At 42.1% G+C, this 22,307-nt stretch overlaps 1 protein-coding gene across 1 annotated transcript in view; it reads right to left on the reverse strand.

Annotated features, from left to right (window-relative positions):
* Positions 1-22,307, reverse strand: part of gipc2 (GIPC PDZ domain containing family, member 2) — a 78,217-nt gene that overhangs the window by 15,875 nt on the left and 40,035 nt on the right. Inside the window, exon 2 of the mRNA XM_072273320.1 lies at positions 12,572-12,757. Within this exon, the coding sequence (XP_072129421.1) occupies positions 12,572-12,757 (186 nt within the window). The remainder of the gene's footprint in view (positions 1-12,571; positions 12,758-22,307) is intronic.

Here is a 22,307-nt window from a genome sequence, read left to right on the forward strand (position 1 = left end):
TACCATCATGTTGGTAACTTTCCTTTCTATCCCCTGATGGTGGCTAAGTTTGAGTCTGTGAATCATCCAGGGATATTTACCACATTAGAGGCTGTTTATGAGAAAGGAGGTTTGAGCCACTTAGATTCAAGCCATCTCCATCATCCATCAAAAGCATGGCTGATCAATATATCTGAGTTATACGAAAAGGTTGCCCAGGCAATGGAATATAGGAGAAAGAAGGGGAACCTTACAGAAGAGTTTAAAGTTATGAGGCTTAGATAAGCTGGATGGTAATAGCTTTTTCCCAGGATTTTACCCTGCATTGTTGCCATAAAGCAACAGATTTCACAACATATGCCAGTGATACTAAACCTGCTCTGATTCTATTATAGTCATACGAGCAAACGAGAGGGCACATAACATAACAAAAGTTAGTGGGAAGTTAAGAGGATCAAGAAGTTTCTACAAACAAGCAGAAGGTAACTAAAAAGAAGCCATAAGGAGAGAAAAGATGAAATACAAAGGTAAGTTAGCCAATAGTACCAAGGAGGATACCAAGTTTTTCCAGATATATAAAGAGTAAAAGAGAGGCAAGAGTGGATATCGGACTGCTAGAGAGATAGTAAGGGGTCAAAAAAAATCCGGATAAACCAAATAAGTATTTGGCATCAGTCTTCTCTGTGGAAGACCCTAGCATTATGGCAAAAATTCGAAAGGGGTTAAGGGGCAGAAGTGAGTGTAGTTGCTACTACTAAGGAAAAAGTGCTTGGGAAGCTGAGCGGTCTGAAGGTGGACAAGTCACCTGGACCAGAGGACTACATCCCAGGGCTCTGGAAGAGGAAGCTGAAGAGATTGTGGAGGCATTAGTAAAGATCTTTCAAGAATCACTAAGTTCTGGAATGGTTCTAGAGGACTGGAAAATTCTAAATGTCACTCCACCCTTTAAGGGAGGGAGGCAGAAGAACAAAAATTACAGATCAGTTAGCCTGACCTTAGTGATTGGGAAGATGTTGGAGTCCATTATTAAGCATGAGGTTTCACAGTACTTGGAGGTGCATGATAGAGAAGCCTAAAATCAGTATGGTTTCCTTACAGCAAAATCTTGCCTGACAAATTTGTTGCAATTGTTTGAGGAAATAACAGGCAGAATAGACAAAGCAGAATCAGTGGATGTTGCTTACTTGGATTGTCAGAAGGCCTTTCACAAGGTGCCACACATGATATCAAAAAAGAAAAAAATACCTGAAATTTTTTTTCAGTCATACAGAAAAATAGACAAGAGGATAATTGGTCCACTTCTGTATTTTTGGGAAGGTGGCACATGTACAGAGAGTCTATCTACACCTGAACAGGAAGGCAGCCAATATCCTAGAGAGGAGGTGTGCTAGTGTTGCACTCAGGAGGGGTTTTAAACTGGAGTTAAGGGGGATGGGATCCAGAGTGCCAGAACAGATAGTGAAGTTGTTGTGGAGAGAGCTATTAAGCCTACATGAAAAGTCAACAATTAAAAAGGGTCAAGTATGGTGGGACTAATGTTCTGAGCTGCATACATTTCAATGCAAGGAGAATTGTAGGAAAGGCAAATGAGCCTAGGGCATGCATCAACATGTGGAAGTATGCCATTGTAACCATTAGTGAGACTTGGTTGCAGGAGAGGCAGGACTGGTAGCTCAATGTTCTGGGGTTCTGTTGCTTCAGATGTGATACAGGAGGAATTAAATGGGGACGATTGGTGTTACTAGTCAGGGAAAATGACACAGCAGTGCTCAGTCAGGACAAACTGGAGAGCTCATTTAGTGGGGCTTTATGGATAGAACTGAGGAATAAGCAAAGTGTGACCACATTATTGGAATTTTTTTGTAGACCACCCAATGGGATTTAGAGAAGAAGATTTGTAGACAGACCTCATACGGTTGCAAGTAACACAAGATTGTAAAAAAAAAGTGATAGTAATTTCTACATATAGGCTGCGACTCCCATACTGTAGAAGGGCTGGATGGGAATAAGTTGGTCAAGTATGTTCAGGGATGTTTTTTTAATCAGTACATAGAACACCCAACTGGATGGAGTGCAACATCTCCTTTGAGGGAATGAGACACGAAGGGTGACAGAAGATTCTGTAGGGAAACACAACACTTGCAGAGGATCTGACAAGAGTGGATTAGGACAGGTTGTCTTCTGGCAAAGGTGCACTTATGGAGGCCTTCAAAAGTGAAATGTTGAGAGTAAAGTTTGTATGTTCCTGCCAGAATAAAAGGCAAGGACAACAGGGTTAAGAAACCTTGGTTTGACTGATATTGAAGCCCTAGTTAAGAAAAAAGAGGTGCATAGCAGGTATAAGCAGGTAAGAACAAATAAGTACTTGAGTTTAAAACACTTCAGAAGGAAATCAGGAGGGCTGAAAGACACAAACAACAGGAATTCTGTAGATGCTGGAAATTCAAGCAACACACATAAAAGTTGCTGGTGAACGCAGCAGGCCAGGCAGCATCTCTAGGAAGAGGTGCAGTCGACATTTCAGGCCGAGACCCTTTGTCACTTACTCACTCTTCCTTCAGTTAGTCCTGACAAAGGGTCTCAGTCTGAAACGTCGACTGCACCTCTTCCTAGAGATGCTGCCTGGCCTGCTGCGTTCACCAGCAACTTTTATGAGGGCTGAAAGACATAAGGTTTCTCTAGCAGAAAAGGTGAAGGAGTATCCTAAAGGCTTCTACAGATTACAGTATTAAGCGCAAAAGGATAGTAAGGGACAATATTGGTCCACTGGAAGATCAGTGATATTCTATATGTGGAGTCGAAGAGATTGGGGAAATTAAGGTGCAATGGATAGCAAGTAAGACAATCAAAATTTGCAGCAGGGTCTGGACCAGCTGGAAAAGTGGGCTGGAAAATGGCAGATAGAATTTAATGCTGACAAGTGTGAGATGTTGCACTTTGGTAGGGCCAACGAGGACAGTGAGCAGTAGAGTAGTAAGTATGTAGGCCAGACAAATCTGGGAATACAGATCCATAATTCCTTGAGAGTGGCATCACAAACTGATAGGGTTGTAAGGAAAATTGAATTGACTTTATTACTTCCTTCACATTCACAAGGAGTAAAATTCTTTACGTTACATCTCCATCTAAATGTGCAATTTATAATAAATAGCATGTACAGGACAGTCAATATAGCATGGGAATACAACTGTATCAGCGTGAATTAATCAGTCTGATGGCCTGGTGGAAGAAGCTGTCCCAAAGGTGGCTGGTCCTGGCTTTAATGCTGCGGTACCATTTCCCAGATGGTGGCAGCTGGAACAGTTTGTGGTTGGGGTGACTCAGGTCCCCAATGATCCTTTGGGCCCTTTTAACACACCTGTCTTTGTTAGTGTCCTGAATAGTGGGAAGTTTACATCTACAGATGTCCTGGGCTGTCCGCACCACTCTCTGCAGAGTGCTGCAATTGAGGGAATTGCAGTTCCCATTTCAGGTAGCAATGCATCCAGTCAGAAAGTCCTTAGGATTTGGGGACTCATGCCAAACTTCTTCAACCATCCAAGGTGAAAGAGGTGCTGTTGTGCTTTCTTCACCACACAGCCTATGACTACGATAGCCTACAGACTACAAGATCCTGGCTATGTGTATGCAGAGGGACTTAAAGCTGTTTGACCTCTCAACCAGTTCCTTTGTTTTTGTGATATTGAGGGAAAGGTTGTTTTCTTGACACCACTGTGTCATGGTGATGACTTCTTCTCTATAGGCTATCTCATTATTATTTGAGATAAGGCCAATCAATGTAGTATCATCATCAAATTTAATCAGCAGATTGGAACTGTGGGTGGCGACACAGTCATGGGTATACAGCAAGTAAAGGAGAGGGCACAGCCTTGAGGCTCTCCTGTGTAGAGGGTCAGAGGGGCAGAGATGAGAGAGCCAACTCTTACCACCTGCCAGCGATCTGGCAGGAAGTCCAGGGTTTAGCTGCACATGGAACCATAGGTATGGAAGCATTTAAAGGTCAAGGCTGCTGGCATGGGTCTTCAATATTCGGCCAACAAACATAATTCCAGGCTAGCGCCTTTCATGTGATATTCCTGGATGTGCACAACGTAACTCTTCCAGGATAGAGGACCTAATCGTGTAAGTATTACAATACAACTTCCCCACAGTAGACCGCCGTCATAGATGCTGAACTCATTTTGACGTCTGTCATAGGGTAGCACAGGTTCAGGTACACTAGTTGGCCCTATGTTTGACCCAATCCATCAGCAGTACCAGTTCATCCGGAAGTTCTGACTCAAGAGGATATTTTCGTAATGGATGATGGCTTCAGGGAGCTCTGGTGCTATTGTTTCTACTAGGAACACAAGACATCGTGTAATGATAAGCAGACAGGTATAGAGCCCCCATCTGCAGTCTTGGTGATACACTCTGTGGCATGGCCTTGCTTTCACCAAGCAATCCCATCAATGGCTTGTGGCCCATATGAATCTCGAAATGTTGGCCGTATAGGTCATGGTGAAAATGCACGAGCCCAAAAACAACTGGCAGTGCTTCCTTGTACAACTGTGCACAGTTTTATTCCACTGGGTTAAGGGTGCGTGACATGAAAGTGACAGATTTTTCATTACCGTCCATACCCTGAGCTAGCACCACACCAACACCATATAGGGAGGCATCACTGTACAAAACTATTAGCTCCCTGGATCTGTAGTGCATTAATGCTTGGCTCTCTAAAAAACAGATTCCTCTGCCAGTTCCCAGGACCAACTTGTACCTTCTTCATGGATCGTTAAGTGGAGCAAGAAGTGTGGCTGTATGAGGCAAAAATCTGGCATAATGATTAAAAACACCCGAAAAGGAGCAAAGTTCATGGATATTCCTTGATGCCGAGGTGAAGCTTTTTTTTGATTAGATGCATTCTACATGATCTGGCAAAAGGGTGCATTTCTCAAGTTTTAGTCATGGACCAAGTTGCATCAGTCAGGAGAAGGTTTTAGCAAGATTATTCAGATGCTCTTCTAGGGTCAACCCAGTAATCAGAATATCATCTAAGCAAGCTATTATATTGGGCAGGTCTTTAATGCAGGATTTGATGGTATATTGGAATATTGCTAGAGATGAATTTATGCCAAACAGGAGACTCGCATACTGGAACAAGCCTTTGTGCATTGCAGTAGTAGTGAGGCTTTTAGAGTTTTCTTCTAGTTCAAGTTGTTGGTATGCATATGCGAGGTCATGCTTAATAAGAAATTTCCACCTATTTGCATAGATGCCTACTGTTTTTGGAATTGGGTACGTCTTGGTGGCTAGGCATAAATCAACTGCAACCCTGTTATCTCAACATATTCTTACGTTCACATCACTCCTGTCTACTAGCACAAGAGGGACGGCCCATTGTGAAAATCGCAGAGGTTCAACCTTAGAGCAAAACATGTATGGCAGGGAAGGCACCTTGAAGAACTTTGCTTTGGCTGTGACGGATTCTGGATGATGTACTTTAGAACCCTTGAGCTTACCTTCATCAGAATTACTGAGAAAAGGTTTCATTGCTTGAGTAAGCTCTCAACCCCAGGCTGGTTTTCATCTCATACCCACCTAGGACAGGCACTTGCTATAGTCAATCACACCCAAGGTCAGTCTCTCGCCCTTAGTAATATGCACTGGTAGTTGGTGTGATCAATTTTTCATGCTCCAGTAGAACCCTCTCATAACCAAGCAGCTGTAACTGCTCCTCCATGCAAGTCCTCAGTCTGTAATGCAGTAGTGTAAGTGTCTTCAAAGAGTCAGGACCAAACATATCTACCCATCCAGGTCCTTTCACTGCATTTCATAATAACACACCCAGTGTCAAGTTCAAAGGGAATGAGTCTGCTGTTAATCTTCAAAACCATCCGTACAGGGGGAAATCTGGTCCAGACCATCCGAGTACATTACAAACGCCTTCAGCTCTGCAACCTCATCCTGTGCTCCAGCATTCTGGTTTGGATGGAGGCAGAGATTGGCAAACTCTTGCCAATTGTCCCTTCTATCTTCTGAAACAGCACCAAAATCACAAAATTCAATCTGTGTTCTTATTTCAGCAACAAACGTTGTTAATGATTCATTTTCTAACTGAATACAGGTGTTGAATTTAAAACGTTGCTCAATAACTGATGGTTTGGCATTGTAATGAGACCCAACTAATTTCACAAGTTCCCTGTAAGATTTCAAAGAGAAAATCAGGACTCAACAAACTTCGGACAATGTTTATGTTTTCTGACCACATACACTGAGCCAGATTTTGGCTTTTTAAAAAAATAAATAAATCGGACTCAGTGATGTCATCTGTTGCGAAAAAAACCAGTTCAAACAAGAAAGCAGGATCTCCCAGTGGCCACACATTTTAATTCCACCTCCCATTCTGATATGTTTATCCACAGCCTCCTCTACTGTCAAGATGAAGCCACACTCAGGCTGGAGGAACAACACCTTATATTCCATCCGGGTAGCCTCCAACCTGATGGCATGAACATTTACTTCTCTAACTTCTGTTAATGCCCCACCTCCCCTTTGTACCGCATCCATTATTTATTATTAATTTTTTCTCTCTCTCTCCTTTTCTCCCTCTGTCCCTCTCACTATACTCCTTGCCCATCTGCTGGGCTTCTCCCCTCCCCCTTTCTTTCTCCCTAGGCCTCCTGTCCCATGATCCTCTCATATCCCTTTTGCCAATCAACTTTCCAGCTCTTAGCTCCATCCCTCCCTCCTCCTGTCTTCTCCTATTATTTTGGATCTCCTCCTCCCCGTTCCCATTTTCAAATCTCTTACTAGATCTTATTTCAGTTAGACCTGACGAAGGGTCTCAGCCCGAAACGTCGACTGTACCTCTTGCTATAGATGCTGCCTGGCCTGCTGCATTCACCAGCAATTTTTATGCCTGTTGCTTGAAATTCCAGGGGTATTGTCAGTGTTCCTCAACTTTTCCAATTATGCTCATTGTTCAAAATGCAAACATGTATTCCAAATGTAAGTGTCACAGACTTAATCCTCGTCGTCACCATTACAATTAAGAACATTTATCGTGTCCAGTGCAGCTGGATGAGTCTGCTTGATTCAGTCACTTGGAAACCATGAACACGTTCACACACACAGAATTTGCAGTTGAAACGCTAATTAATAGGTGGACAAGCCTGCGAAATCGACCAATCCTGTGATGTCACATGACAGACACAGAGAGACACACACACACACACACACATACAGTGGATAGGACAGTAGTGAGAGGATGGAGTGAGCTAACAACACTACTGGTGGATGCAAGGTAGGTTTCAACACTTAAGAAAAATTTGAAAAGGTACATGGATGGGAGAGGTATGGAGCACTATGGTCCAGGCGCAGGTCGATGGGACTAGGTAGGTTGATGATTTGGAAAAAAACCAGATGGGCCAAAAGATATGTTTCTGTGCTGTAATATTCTTTGACTATCAGGCTGCTTAACAAGATAAGAGTCCATGGTATTACAGGAAAGATACGAGCATGGAGAGAAGATTGGCCGATCAGCAGCTGGCAAAGAGTTGGAGTAAGGGGGCCTATTCTGGTTGGCTACCAGTGACAAGTGTTCCACAGGGGTTGACATTAGGAACGCTTCTTTGCAAGATATATGTCAATGATTTTGGGTGACAGAATTGATGGCTTTGTGGCGAAGACTGCAAACGATACAAAAGAAATGTGGTGGGGCAGGTTTTACTCAGGAAGCAGGGAGTCTGCAGAAGGATCTGGACAGATTGGGAGAATGGGCAAAGAAGCGGCAGATGGAATATAGCATGGAAAAGTATATAGTCATGCACTTTAGTAGAAGGAATATAGGCGTAGCCTATTTTCTAATGGGGGAGAAATTCAAAAATCAGAGGTGCAAAGGGACTTGGGAGTCCTTATGCAGGATTCCTTTAAGGTTAACTTATAGGCTGAGTTGGTGGTAAGGAAGGCAAATGTAATGTTAGCATTCATTTTGAGAGGACTAGAATTTCAGAGCAAGGATGTGATGCTGAGGCTTTAAAGGCATTGGTCAATACCACACTTGTGGAGTATTGTGAGCAGTTTTGGACCTCTTATCTAAAAGATGTGCTGGCATTAGAGAGGGTTAGAGGTGATACACCAGAATTCTGGGAATGAAAGGGTTAATGTACAAGGAGCATTTGATGACCAAGTTTCTTAAATGTCCCTAACGTATCTGCCTCTACCACCAACTCTAACAGTGCGTTCCATGCACCCACCACTCTGACATTTCCTCCCCACCTCCATCATTTCCCCCATTCTCCTTAAATTTGTGTCCCCTTGTATTAGCCATTTCTGTCCTGGGAAAAAGTCTCCGACTACCCACTCTAAATATGACTCTCATCTTGTACACCTCTATCAAGTCACCCCTCATCCTCCTTCAATCCTTCTTTGATCTGGTCCAATGGCAGAGCAAGTGAAACAGGTTGAATGGCCTACTTTTGTTCCTTAGTGCTGGCAGATTGAGTAGGAACCAAACCAGATTCAAGTCCTAAATCTAATCAACTGACTACCACCAGTGAATATCAATTAAGAGAAATTCTGGACTGGCTTAGTCATGAAAGGATCTTACAGACACAAAGCCTGGCAAAGGTAAAAACAGCTGCTGGGATCCATGTATGAGAAATGGTGAACACCTTAATTAAGTCAGCAGGCTATGAGTGTTCATTATCAATAGGCATTACTGACAATGCATTGCCATTAGATGGCACTGTAGTACACCGATTGTTCAGGTCACACAGCACAAATTAATTTACAAAATATTTCACTCAAGGTTCAATGTGACATTCACTTTGTAGCAAAACAAGTGTCTCTTGAATTGCAATACACAGTTGTCACGAACATTGATTTTTCTAACTTCCTCCCCTCCCTCTTTTTCCATTCCCCATTCTGACTCCTCCCTTAACTCCTCTCCTCACCTGCCCATCACCTTCCTCTAATGACCCAAATCCTCCTCTTTCTTCCATGGTCCACTGTCCTTGCCTATCAGATTCCTTCTTTAGTCCTTTAAATTTTCCACCAATCACCTCCCAGCTTCTCACTTCAACCCCCTCCCCCACCTTCTTACTTTGGCTTCTTCCCCCTTTTGTTCAAAGTCCTGGTGAAGGGACACATCCCAAAACACAGACTGTTTATTCCTCTCCATACAGGCTGTCTAACCTGCTAGTTCCTCCAGCATTGTGTGCGTCGCTCCCTGGATTTCCAGCATCTGCAGAATTTCTTGCGTTTATTATCACCCACTACTGGGCCAAAGCAGCTTTATCAGTGCCCCAAATGATTCAGTCTGTCTCCCACTAACTCGATTTCCTTCACAACTTCAAGGAAATTTGAAATAAGATAGCTGTCTGTTTTGGGTAATCTGGTGTCTTTAGCGAAAGTCTATTCCCCTCCCTTCATAAATCATACTGCTCTCAGGAAGTGATAAATGTGTTCTTTGGAAACCATTGATAAATTAACACATCTGGAACCAGCACAAGTGTGATCATCACAACTGCATTCGAGCAAATACAACTTGAAAATTTACTCAGTGGCCACTTTATTAGGTACAGGAATGGAACCCAGTGTGGTCATCACCTGCTATAGCCCATACACTTCAAAGCTCGAGGTATTGTGCATTCAGAGATGCTCTTCTGCACACAACTGTTGTTTCACATGGTTATTTGAATTACTGTTGCCTCCCTATCAGCTTGAACCAGTCCATTCTCCTCTGACCTCTCATTAACAAGGCATTTTTACTCACAGAAATGATTACTGGATGCTTTTTGTTTTTCCACACCATTCTGCCAACTCTAGAGACTGCTGTGCATGAAAAGCTCCAGGAAATCAGCAGTTTCTGAGAAACTCAAACCTCCCCATCTGACTTCCACTCTGATGTTTGGTCCAAAGAACAAATGAACCTCTTGACCATGTCTGCATTGAGTTGCAGCCACATGATTAGCTGATTAGATACTTGCATTAGTGAGCAGGTGTACCTAATAAAGTGGCCACAGTGTAACTTTACTGTGAAGTTTTAAAAGCTCATTAAAAGCTGTTGAGTGTGTATTTAATTATTGCTAATAGTTAACAAAGTCCAATCTGTGAATTTCATAACCTGTTTCAGGGTTACATTCATTCTCCAATCTTATAATAATTTTTACTGTAGGACTAATACAGCTTTCTCTCCATTTGTATTTCTTTCCATTTTTGATAAAATGCAGAAATAAATGGATTACTCATGACAAATACAGAGCAATGATGACTTCCTTCCCTTTTGCCAACGTTGTGCAGTGTTTACTTGCCTTCTGGAAACACACACTCCCTTACCCAGCCCTTTAGACACTTCCCCTGACAGGAAACTACCACAGCATTCCCACTCCCTTCATTCATGCACACATTAGTTTTGAAAAATGAAACCCAACTCAAAACCATTATTTGCACTTGAAAAAGTTTTTCACGCTATGCAAAACAATCAATCTTGCTCTTTAATCACAAAATATATTTGCCCAATGTGCAATCTCACTAATAGAACTATCCGAGAGATTTTCTCTTCCACCCCCCCCAACTCCACCTCCCCCACCCCCATATAGTCCTGCTAATTATTTTGCAAGTAGGAGCTATTACTGAGTTTGCTTCCAATTCCCTTCCAGTAGAACATCCAGATTATGATGATACTGAAATAAAAATACCCCTTCTTTATTTCATTTTCAAAATTTATCTAGCGAAATAGTACAGCAGCAGACCCTTCCGGCCCAACAAGCCCATGCTGCCCGGTTACACCCATGTATGACCAATTATTGTGGGAGGGGCACAGTAGCATAGTAGTTAGCACAGCACCAGTGACCCGGATTCAATTCCCACTGCTGCCTGCCTGCTCCCCGTTACCACATGGGTTTCCTCCAAGTGCTCTGTGGTTTCTTCTCACAATCCAAAGACACAAGGTTGGTAGGGTAATTGGTCATTGTAAATTGTCCTGTGATTAAATTGGGGAATTGCTGGGCAGCATGGCCGGAAGGGCCGATTCCATACTGTACCTCAACAAATAAATAAACCTACTGACATATTTTGGAATGTGGAAGAAACCCATGTGGTCAAAATTGAACCTGGGTCACAGGTACTGTAATAGCACTATGCCACCACGCTACCGTGCTTTTGCCTCAGGTGTTTTCTTTCATCTTTTCCCAAGGAAACAAGCTCAATTTTTTTTTGTTTTAAATCACTTATCATTTCAGTTTCTGAAGTACAGTCACAGCTGCAGGAAAGAAGCCACAGCTTTGACAGCTATCTACAGGAAATACATCCCTCTCCAACACTCTAGGCAAGTAAAAATGTCTCAACATTTTGACGGGAATAGTCAAAAAGAAAACAGTTGGCAGATAATCCCTGCCTATACTTGCAAAATCTTACTCCTGCCATGTCAAAATGTAGCCTTGAAACCACTTTACAGGTTTTCTCAATCTTTTTTTAAAACTAAAGTAGCAACAGCCAAACCCATTGTTTTTTGGGTGTAGATATAGACTGAAAGCTTAGATATTGACAACTGAAATGATTTAAATCACTATAGCACAGAATCAAGCCCATCGGCCCATCTAGTCCATACCAAACCATTATTCTCCCTAGTCCCATCAAACTACACTTGGACCATAAACCCTCCATATCCCTTCTATCCAAATTTCTCAAATGTTGAAATTGAACTCACATCCACCAATTCCTCTGGCAGCTCATTCCATAGTTTCACCAACCTCTGAGTGAAGTAGTTCCCTTTCACATTTCCCCTTAAATATTTCACCTTTCACCCTTAACCTGTGACCCCCTACTTCTAGCCTCACCCAAGCAGTGAAAAGAGCCTGTTTGCATTTACCTGGTCTGTACCTCTCAATTTCATATACCTCCATCAAATCTCCCCTCACTGTCTTTCACTCCTGGGAATAAATTCCTAACCTATTCATCCTTTCTCTACAACTCAGCTCCTCGGGTTTTGACAACATCCTTGTACATTTGCAGAATGAGAGAGAACTTCAATGCCACTTGCTGATTAGAGCAATTATGCCTAATTGACCACGTTGCTTCTTGAGACATGAGTGTTGCCAACATTGCTGACTTTAGATGGTCTGTCCTGGTTGCCCTCACAAAAGGCATAAACTGAGCCTGCTCGTGATTTTAGCAACATTGATTACGCAGTGGTTAGCTTAACCCTATTACAGAGCCAATGACCCGGGTTCAATTCCAATGCAGTCTGTAAGGTGTATGTGCAATCTCCTCCTGACTGTGTAGGTTTCTTCCAGCCGCTCCAGTTTCCTCCCACATTCCAAAGACATATGGGTTGGTATAGGTTGATTGGTCACATGGGTGTAACTGGGTGGCACGGGCTCGTTGGGCTGAAAGGGCCTGTTACCATGGTGTATCACTAAATAAATACAAAATAACTAGATGATTATTGATAACAGCCAAAGTTGGGAACACTGCAACTGGAGAAGGATTTTAACATTTTAGAAATGTTCATTTTCGAAGACAAATGAAATCCACAGTGGGGAAAAATGCAACGTCCATCCTGTTGCACAAACAGTGGACTTTCCTCAGATATAGAACCAAGACCTACCTTTATGAAAGCAAATCCTGCCCCATTATCGGTAATGGTCAATCCCAGAGCCTCCTCTGATTTAAAAACATCCACTTCTTTCCTGAGCCCTTTCGTATGTGCAAAAATAAAGTCTTCCAAGCCAATCTGCCCGCCAAGGAGCTTGTCCATGTCAATTTTGTGTGTATTCAATGTGCAGAACAAAATCTGTATGGGAAAAAAATTACACTGATTATAAATACAGAAGAGGTTTTAGGAGATGACAAAAAGCATGCCAACTATTGCCAACATTTTATCTGTTACCAAACAGATTCAAAACCCTTCATCTTACTGTTTTAATTCATGTGCCTTCCCTGACCACCTTCCCTCCATTATCTGCTGCCTAGGCCTCAAACTCACCTCCTTAAACCTCTCAAATATGATGGTGTTTTTTTTTTAATTTCTGACCAAGCTTCACATGCAGTTCAATGACAAGTCATCAGAGTTCATTTGCTTCCCTCTTTCTCAGCTCTGATGAAGTGACTTCAACCCGAAATGTTGACTAATTCTCTTTCCACCAGTGCTGCCTGATTTGCTGTGTTTCCAGCAATGTTAGCTTCTGCACTATACTATCACTGTTTCCACACACAAAGAGCAGACGGACTCATTTTAACACAGGGGCACCGCAGGTTACAAGTGACCTGACACACTGAAATCTGACTTTACTTAAATTTTCCCATTTATTTTAAAAATATTTTTCAAGCCAACAATACTAAGATATTTCATTCATGATAGATACAGTACATATTCAATTAGTTTAATTAGTGCTAGTATAAGGAGATTATTTAATGAAATGATGATTGATTGCTTATGCATCGCTGATTAACTGGACTCCGACAACCCTGTTCATGGACTGTTTGTCCCACACCACTAACCCACCCCTTCACACACCCACCACCACATCATTTCCTGTCAGTCAGCTCCTCTGCCGAGTGTCAACTTGTATACATTGTATGTACTTTAGTTATTGTGTTTTTGTTATTATGTTCTTTATCTTAATTTGTGCTTTTTGTGCTGCTTCAGATCTGGAGTAACAATTATTTTCTCTTTTAGACGTGTACTGGAAATGACATTAAATAATCATGAATCCTGAATTTTACCTGCACACAAGAATAGCCCAGCCCTTGTCACCACACTGTTCTCAAGTCTGAACATGGAAATGCCATTTTTATACAAAACTGACCAAAGTTACAGATGTTGACCACTTGGTAACGTGTGAATGTTCAAATTCCTTATTTGCAAGATCCATTGTTATTCATAATATAGGTGTTAAAAGTCAATAGAAATTACAAGCTAATAACCCAAGATACTTTATCAGATTTCATATTTCAGTAAGTCAGGTCATTTGTAACTTGCAGAACCACTATACTTACAGTTAGTTAAAGCAATTGTCCCTTAGTTGACACGTTTTGCATCCTTCTGTTACATTCTTACCTCATCTCCATAAACAAAATGGCTTCTGAAACCTGCTATGCAAAGTGAAGTCCATGCTCTTTAAAGACCTTTCTTGCCTGGGTTGTGTGTACCCTATCTGAATGTATGCTTGCCTGGACATAGTTAACCTTCGTCTTTTCACTACTTCCAAATCCGTCATATCCGATGATAAGCCAAACTTGTGCAGGAGAGTTTTCAATGTGGGAAAAGCCACGGCCACTGGGCCATTTCCAACATCTTCTAGTTGCCAGTAGGGTAGTTCCACTCTGAACCTCAGAAGTCCTGGTCCAGTGGTATGAGCAGGCATGACGACTGCAGTCTCAGAAAATGAGCACTTCTGACATACAGAGAAATCAGTTTACACGCAGAACTCAGGAACAGAACATAGCCCAAGCTCTGCATAGACATCTTCTAAGAGTAGGCACTTCTCAAAATTCAGCACTCCATTAAAGTGCTGGAACAGCGGTGTTGAAATATTTAGGGCTGATCATCTGTCAGTACTTCTAATCTGTTCACCACACAAGAGCTTCCTCTACATTACACTTCCATAGAAACTGTCAACTCTACTCAGCAGAGAGCAGCTTAGTATCAATTCTTCTTTATGGAATATCCTGTGATTCTCTGACCCTTCAAGGGATTCCTGACACCAAGACACCAGAGGAAAAACTCAAGATGCTTCCACAGAAAATTGCTGTAGGATATTTTTAACAACCCTCCAAGCGTGCAAAAGAGGCTTTAGTTTGGCATTTCATCTAAAGCCACAATACCACAGCATCCCCAATTCCTGTATTAGAGAGCAGTCAGCTTTGACTGGGCTCAAATCTTTAAGCCTCAAGGTCCCACACCACCAGGTTCAGGATTAGTTATTAGCCTACAACCATCAGACTCTTGAACTGGTATGAATAACTACACTCAACTCTGAACTGATTCTGCAATCTACAGACTCACTTTCAAGGACTCTTTACAACTCATGTTCTCAGTATTACTTTTACTTGCAGTTTGTCTTCTTTTGCTCATTGGCGTTTGTCAGTCTTTGTGTACAGTTTTTTGTAAAATTCTATCATATCAATTTATTTTTCCCTATAAATGCCTGCAAGTAAATGAATCTCAGGGTAGTATATAGTAATGTGTGTACTTGTATAATAAATTTACTTTAAACGTGCAATTTTCTTTCTCCAAATAATTCAGAACCACCAGTCTTGTACTCTAATATGTAACCATCATGCCCATAGTTTAGGGAACCTTGGTTCTCAAGGGGAATTGAGGCATATTCTTTTCTAAAACAGCGAAACCCTGGAACATTAAGCATCCATATCATTTCCTTTCTCACCAGTCTCTATTATGGCCACAACATCATAGTTCTGCATACTGATCCATGCTCCAAGTTCAACACCCTTTCCCATAATACACCTAGCATTAAAAATAGTCACACTTTAAATTATCTGCCCCATATCTGTAACCTTGTTCCTTCCTGTTCTTATTGGTCATAACATCTACCTTCCACGCGATTCTCCACTTTCTAAGCTATGCTCTATATCCCAACACTCACAAAAATTATTTAAATTAGGAGGTGTGCTCATAGCACTAGCAAACCTCCTGGCCAAGATATTAGTTTCCTCCAATTAAGGTTCAACCCATCACTTTTGTTGGTCATCCAAACCTCAGAAGAGGCTGCAATGATCCAATAACCTGAAACCCTGCCTCCTGTACCAGTTCCTCAAAGACATTCATCAGTTCTATCTTTCTATTCCTGCCTTAGCTTGTGGGAGTAATCCAGAGATTACTAACTTCGAGATACAGCGTTTCAGCTTTTTTCCTAACTCCTTGTATCCACTGCACAGGATCTGGACCTCCCCCCAACTACCCATGTCATTGGTGCCAATATGTACCATGACCTCCAACTACTCATCCTCCCTTCTTGAGAACGTTTTGTTGTTGCAGTAATTGTTCCAGTACCTGGCACCCAGGAGGCAATTATCCTGATGTCTCCTATCCTAAAGTTGTGGTTCTGGGAGTCAACATGGTCCAAATATATGTAAACTAGATTGTAATTTTACAATATTTTCCACTGTCACTTACACTAGCTCCCTATTTTAAGGACAGCAAGATTCATCTCCAAATCATTAGCACTGTCCTCTGGATTCCTACTATACCAATAATTTAACTTTTTTTTTTAAGATTATGAGGACACTCAGTCCTCGTTTATTGTCACTTAGAAATGCATGCATTAAATAATACAATGTTCCTCCAGAAAGATATCACAGAAACACAGGACAAACCAAGACTAAAACTGACAAAACCACATAATTATAACATATAGTTACAACAGTGCAAAGCAATACCGTAATTTGATAAAGAGCAGACCATGGGCACGGTAAAAAAAAAAAAGTCTCAAGTCCTAATAGCCCCATCATCTCACACAGACGGAAGCACCGCAAACTTGCCGATGCATTGGAAGCACCCGACTGCAGCCGACTGAGTCTGTCTAAAAACTTCGAGCCTCTGACCAGCCCTCCGATACCGAGCACCATCTCTGCCGAGTGCTTCAACCCCGGCCGCCGAGCAACAAGCAAAGCCGAGGACTCGGGGCCTTCCCCTCCAGAGATTCTGGATCACACAGTAGAAGAGGCAGCGAAACAGGCATTTCAGAAGTTTCACCAGATGTTCCTCTGTGCTCTCACATCTGTCTCCATGAAATCAGGATTGTGCACGGCACCCTACTTGACAGATAACAGATATCATTCACCAGAGAGGCCGCTGCGAGCTGCATCACGCCACTGTCTTCTCCTCCCTATTATTCCATCAAATCCTTAAGCAAAATTATAGGTGATGAACCTTTGTAATTCATTGCCACTGATGACTGTAGAGGGTGTGATTGGGCATATTTAAAGCAGAGGCTCGTAGGTTGGTGTAGGAATTTTGCCTCCAACCTAGCATGGCTGGCAGAACAACACAGAACACAACAAAACCACAAAATAATATTGTGGCTTTTGTGCTGAACGTCATGGGCATGCTATGTTGTCACCAGAATATGTGGCAACCTAGCACAATTTTTGACTGTGTTGGTTGTTAACCCATGTTTTGATGTGCATGTCAAACATAAATGAATGTGAAGCTGCTATTCCTTCCCTTGCTTTTCACAACACCTAGGACACACTTTCCGGTCCAGAAGGTCCAAACCAACTATTCAAAACAGCTGAATAACAGGATAAGATGTAATTTGTCCTAAGGCAAAGTGTGATCTACACCAGCATATATTGCAAGTAGCGGCATTTCCTGTTTATCCACTAACTGGTAGGTGGCTCCTTTCTGATTGCTAGCCAGTTTGTAAATAAATGATCTATTCACATGACTCGGCACCATGGATTTCTTGCAAATTGAGCCATTGAGTTTGCTTTAAGATAAATAAATCCATTTCTTTTGGTGACTGAATTTCTTAATACTGAAATGTTGCATTTGAAAGCACTTGGGATTTCATGTGCAGTGCTCACTGTTGAGGCTCAGCTGAGGTCCAGATATGAGAACTGGACAGAAATACAGATTTGTGGAGGATCAGTGGAGTAAGCTCAGACTTCTACAACTATCCCTTATTTTTTCATGTGTTTATATTTGATACGGCTGCGGCAGAACAGCTGGATTGTTAGTGCAAAAATTACCTATTGGCATTGCTACCCTGATCACCAGAATCAATTTTAATCATTTGTAGGAATATGGAATAGCAGCATCTATCATTAAGGACCCCCTTTACCCAGGACATGCCCTCGTCTCACTGCAACCACTAAGGCGGCCTGAAGAGACACACTCAACAATTCACGAATAGCTTCTTTCCTTCCACTATTAGATTTCAGAACGGACAATGAATCCATGTACACTACCTCACTATTTTTCTTTGCCCTCTTTTTGCACTAATTATATATATATATACACACACACATATATATATATATATATATATAGTGGCATGCAAAAGTTTAGGCACCCCTGGTCAAAATTTCTGTTATTCTGAATAGTTAAATGAGTAGAAGATGAACTGATCTCCAAAAGTCAAAGTTAAAGATGAAACATTCTTTTCAACATTTTAAGCAAGATTAATGTGTTTTTTTTGTACAATTTTAGAGTGAAAAAAAGGAAAGGAGCACCATGCAAAAGTTTGAGCACCCCAAGAGATTTGAGCTCTCAGATAACTTCTACCAAGGTCTCTGACCTTAATTAGCTTGTTAGGGCTATGGCTTGGTCACAGTCATTGTTAAGAAAGGGCAGGTGACGCAAATTTCAAAGCTTTATAAATACCCTGACTCCTCAAATCTTGTCACAACAATCAGCAGCCTTGGGCTCCTCAAAGCAGCTGCCTAGCACTCTGAAAATTAAAATAAATGACGTCCACAAAGCAGAAGGCTATAAGAAGATAGCAAAGCATTTTCAGGTAGCCGTTTCCTCAGTTCGTAATGTAATTAAGAAATGGCAAGTTAACAGGAACTGTGGAGGTCAAGTAGAAGTCTGGAAAACCAAGAAAACTTTGAGAGAACTGCTCGTAGGATTGCTAGAAAGGCAAACCAAAACACCCGTTTGACTGCAAAAGACCTTCAGGAAGATTTAGCAGACTCTGGAGTAGGGGGGCACTGTTCTACTGTGCAGCAATACCTGCACAAATATGACCTTCGTGGAAGAGTCATCAGAAGAAAACCTTTCCTGCATCCTCACCACAAAACTCAGCGTCAGGAGTTTGCAAGGGAACATCTAAACAAGCCTGATGCATTTTGGAAACAAGTCCTGGGGACTGATGAAGTTCAGATAGAACTTTTTGGCTGCAATGAGCAAAAGTACGTTTGGAGAAAAAAGGGTGCAGAATTTCATGAAAAGAATACCTCTCCAACTGTTAAGCACGGGGGTGGATCGATCATACTTTGGGCTTGTGTTGCAGCCAGTGGCACAGGGAACATTTCACTGGTAGAGCGAAGAATGAATTCAATTAAATACCAGCAAATTCTGGAACCAAACATCACACCGTCTGTAAAAAAAAAAGCTGACGATGAAAAGAGGATAGCTTCTACAACAGGATACTGATCCTAAACACACCTCAAAATCACAATGGACTACCTCAAGAGGCGCAAGCTGAAGGTTTTGCCATGGCCCTCACAGTCCCCCGACCTAAACATCATCAAAAATCTGTGGATAGACCTCAAAAGAGCAGTGCACGCAAGACGGCCCAAGAATCTCACAGAACTAGAAGCCTTTTGCAAGGAAGAATAGGTGGAAATCCCCCAAACAAGAATTGAAAGGCTCTTAGCTAGCTACAGAAAGCGTTTACAAGCTGTGATACTTGCCAAAGGGGGTATTACTAAGTACTGACCATGCAGGGTGCCCAAATTTTTGCTTGGGCCCTTTTCACAACTTATGCCATTGATACAAAACCTGATTCTGATTTCGATAGCAAGCTCTAAGGATTTAAAAAAAAAAATGAGGCTGTTGCTGTTTGAGGCACGGTATTTGCTTCTACATGTTCAGATACGCAACCTACCAAGGAAAGGAATTTAACGTGTATTTTAAATGCCTGAAAGTGCTCTACTTGTTAATCTGTTCAAGAGGGAGCTGTGCTACGAGAGCATCCGCCGTGATTCTGCAGAGAACAAGTGGTGGGTGCAAAAGGAGAGACTGAACAACTAAAAACCACAACCACTTAATACAACCACCACTTACTCTTGCCCACACTGTACCAGAATATGTGCATCCTATATAGGCCTCTACAGCCACCTGAGGACCCACCAACTGACAACCCTATAAGAGATCATATTTGACTCGAGTGATGGCATTGCTGGTTACATAAACAAAATGTCAACCAACTAACTCCATATTTTAAAAAGGGGGGAAAAAAAATCAGTTACTGAATTATGTCATGGGATTCTCACACTTAATTCTGTTTAGTGACCCACCAATGATCAAATTCCCTCAGTCCTTCAAATGAATTTAAATTGCAGGGTTTTAATATCTTGACAGAAGTTAGTCTAGTACCATCTAAACCAGAAGTCACTGAAATTTAGACCATAGAACAGTTCAGGCCCTTCAACTCACAATGTTTTGCCACCCATTTAACCTACTCCACAATCAATTTAACCTTTCCCTTCTACAGAGCCCACAACCCTCCACTTTTTCCCCCCTTTCATCCACATGCCCATCTAAGATTCTCCTAAATGTCCCCAAGATTCTGCCTCTACCATCATCCCTGGCAGTGCATTAAAAAAAAAGCTACCTCTGATATCTTCCCTATACTTTTCACCGCTCACCTTAAAAGGATGCCCTATGATATTGGCCATTGCCACTCTGGGGATAGAAGGCACTGGCTATCCATGCCTCTTATAATCTTATTCACTTCTATCAAATAACCTTTCACCCTCCTTCACTCCAAAATGAAAAGCCATAGCTCACTTCAACTTTGGGACGTATTTTTTTTTTAAGATTTAAATAGTGCTTGTATAAATCCAAAATTCTGGGGGAAGTGGGACTCTGTAAACTAAAAAACTGTGGTAGTCCAGTATAGCACCTCTAGCTATTGATCTAATAAACCAAGGGCTGTCAGTGCAAACATAAGGGCCAGTCAATCGGCAGGCTCAGAGTTTAAGGTGCAGGATCGCGTCATCAGCTAGTCCAGGAGTCGATACCAAAGATGACGGTCTGAAGACGATCAGAAGTCTGGAATTCATGAATTCATAGTCCAACAGCTGAAGCCAGGAGGCCTGAAGGCCTGTTGTGCAGTTGTCCGTGTATGAAGGTGGTTGGGAAGGAGGGAGAGAGGATGGTAAAGAGGAAATGGGCTTTTTTTTTTTTAAAAGTTGTGACTTCTAGTACCCTTCAATAAAAAATTCTAGAGCAACAGGAAGGGTAAATTACACTGAGGGTAGTGGCAGTATTTTTAAATGACTCTTTAACCCAAAGCCTGCTCTCTCAGATGACTAAAAGATTCAACAGCCCTTTTGTGAAAACAAGAGGAATTCATTCTAAAATGCTGGCCACTAAAGCATCCATAAGATCACTGAAAGTTGTTGCACAAGTTGATAAGTGGTTGAGTTCAAGAGGTAATGTTGCAGCTCTATGAAGCACTGGTTAGACAACACTTGCAGTAGAGAGCTCAGTTCCGATTACCTCATTATAGGATGTATGTGGAAGCTTTGAAAGAATGCAGAGGAAATTTACCAGGATGATAACTGGATTGAAGAACATAGCACATAGAACATAGAATAGTACAGCACAGTACAGGCCCTTCGGCCCACAATGTTGTGCCAACCCTCAAACCCTGCCTCCCATATAAGCCCCACCTTAGATTCCTCCATATACCTGTCTAGTAGTCTCTTAAACTTCACTAGTGTATCTGGCTCCACCACTGACTCAGGCAGTGCATTCCACGCACCAACCACTCTGAGTAAAAAACCTTCCTCTAATATCCCCCTTGAACTTCCCACCCCTTACCTTAAAGCCAGGTCCTCTTGTATTGAGCAGTGGTGCCCTGGGGAAGAGGCGCTGGCTATCCACTCTATCTATTCCTCTTATTATCTTGTACACCTCTATCATGTCTCCTCTCATGCTCCTTCTCTCCAAAGAGTAAAGCCCTAGCTCCCTTAATCTCTAATCATAATGCATACTCTCTAAACCAGGCAGCATCCTGGTAAATCTCCTCTGTACCCTTTCCAATGCTTCCACATCCTTCCTATAGTGAGGTGACCAGAACTGGACACAGTACTCCAAGTGTGGCCTAACCAGAGTTTTATAGAGCTGCATCATTACCCGCGACTCTTAAACTCTATCCCTCGACTTATGAAAGCTAACACCCCATAAGCTTTCTTAACTACCCTATCTACCTGTGAGGCAACTTTCAGGGATCTGTGGACATGTACCCCGAGATCCCTCTGCTCCTCCACACTACCAAGTATCCTGCCATTTACTTTGTACTCTGCCTTGCAGTTTGTCCTTCCAAAGTGTACCACCTCACACTTCTCCGGGTTGAACTCCATCTGCCACTTCTCAGCCCACTTCTGCATCCTATCAATGTCTCTCTGCAATCTTTGACAATCCTCTACACTATCTACAACACCACCAACCTTTGTGTCATCTGCAAACTTGCCAACCCACCCTTCTACCCCCACATCCAGGTCGTTAATAAAAATAACGAAAAGTAGAGGTCCCAGAACAGATCCTTGTGGGACACCACTAGTCACAATCCTCCAACCCTCTGCCTTCTGCAGGCAAGCCAACTCTGAATCCACCTGGCCAAACTTCTGTGGATCCTATGCCT

This window comes from Mobula birostris, chromosome 12, assembly GCF_030028105.1.
Source record: "Mobula birostris isolate sMobBir1 chromosome 12, sMobBir1.hap1, whole genome shotgun sequence".
NCBI classification, from domain to species: domain Eukaryota; kingdom Metazoa; phylum Chordata; class Chondrichthyes; order Myliobatiformes; family Myliobatidae; genus Mobula; species Mobula birostris.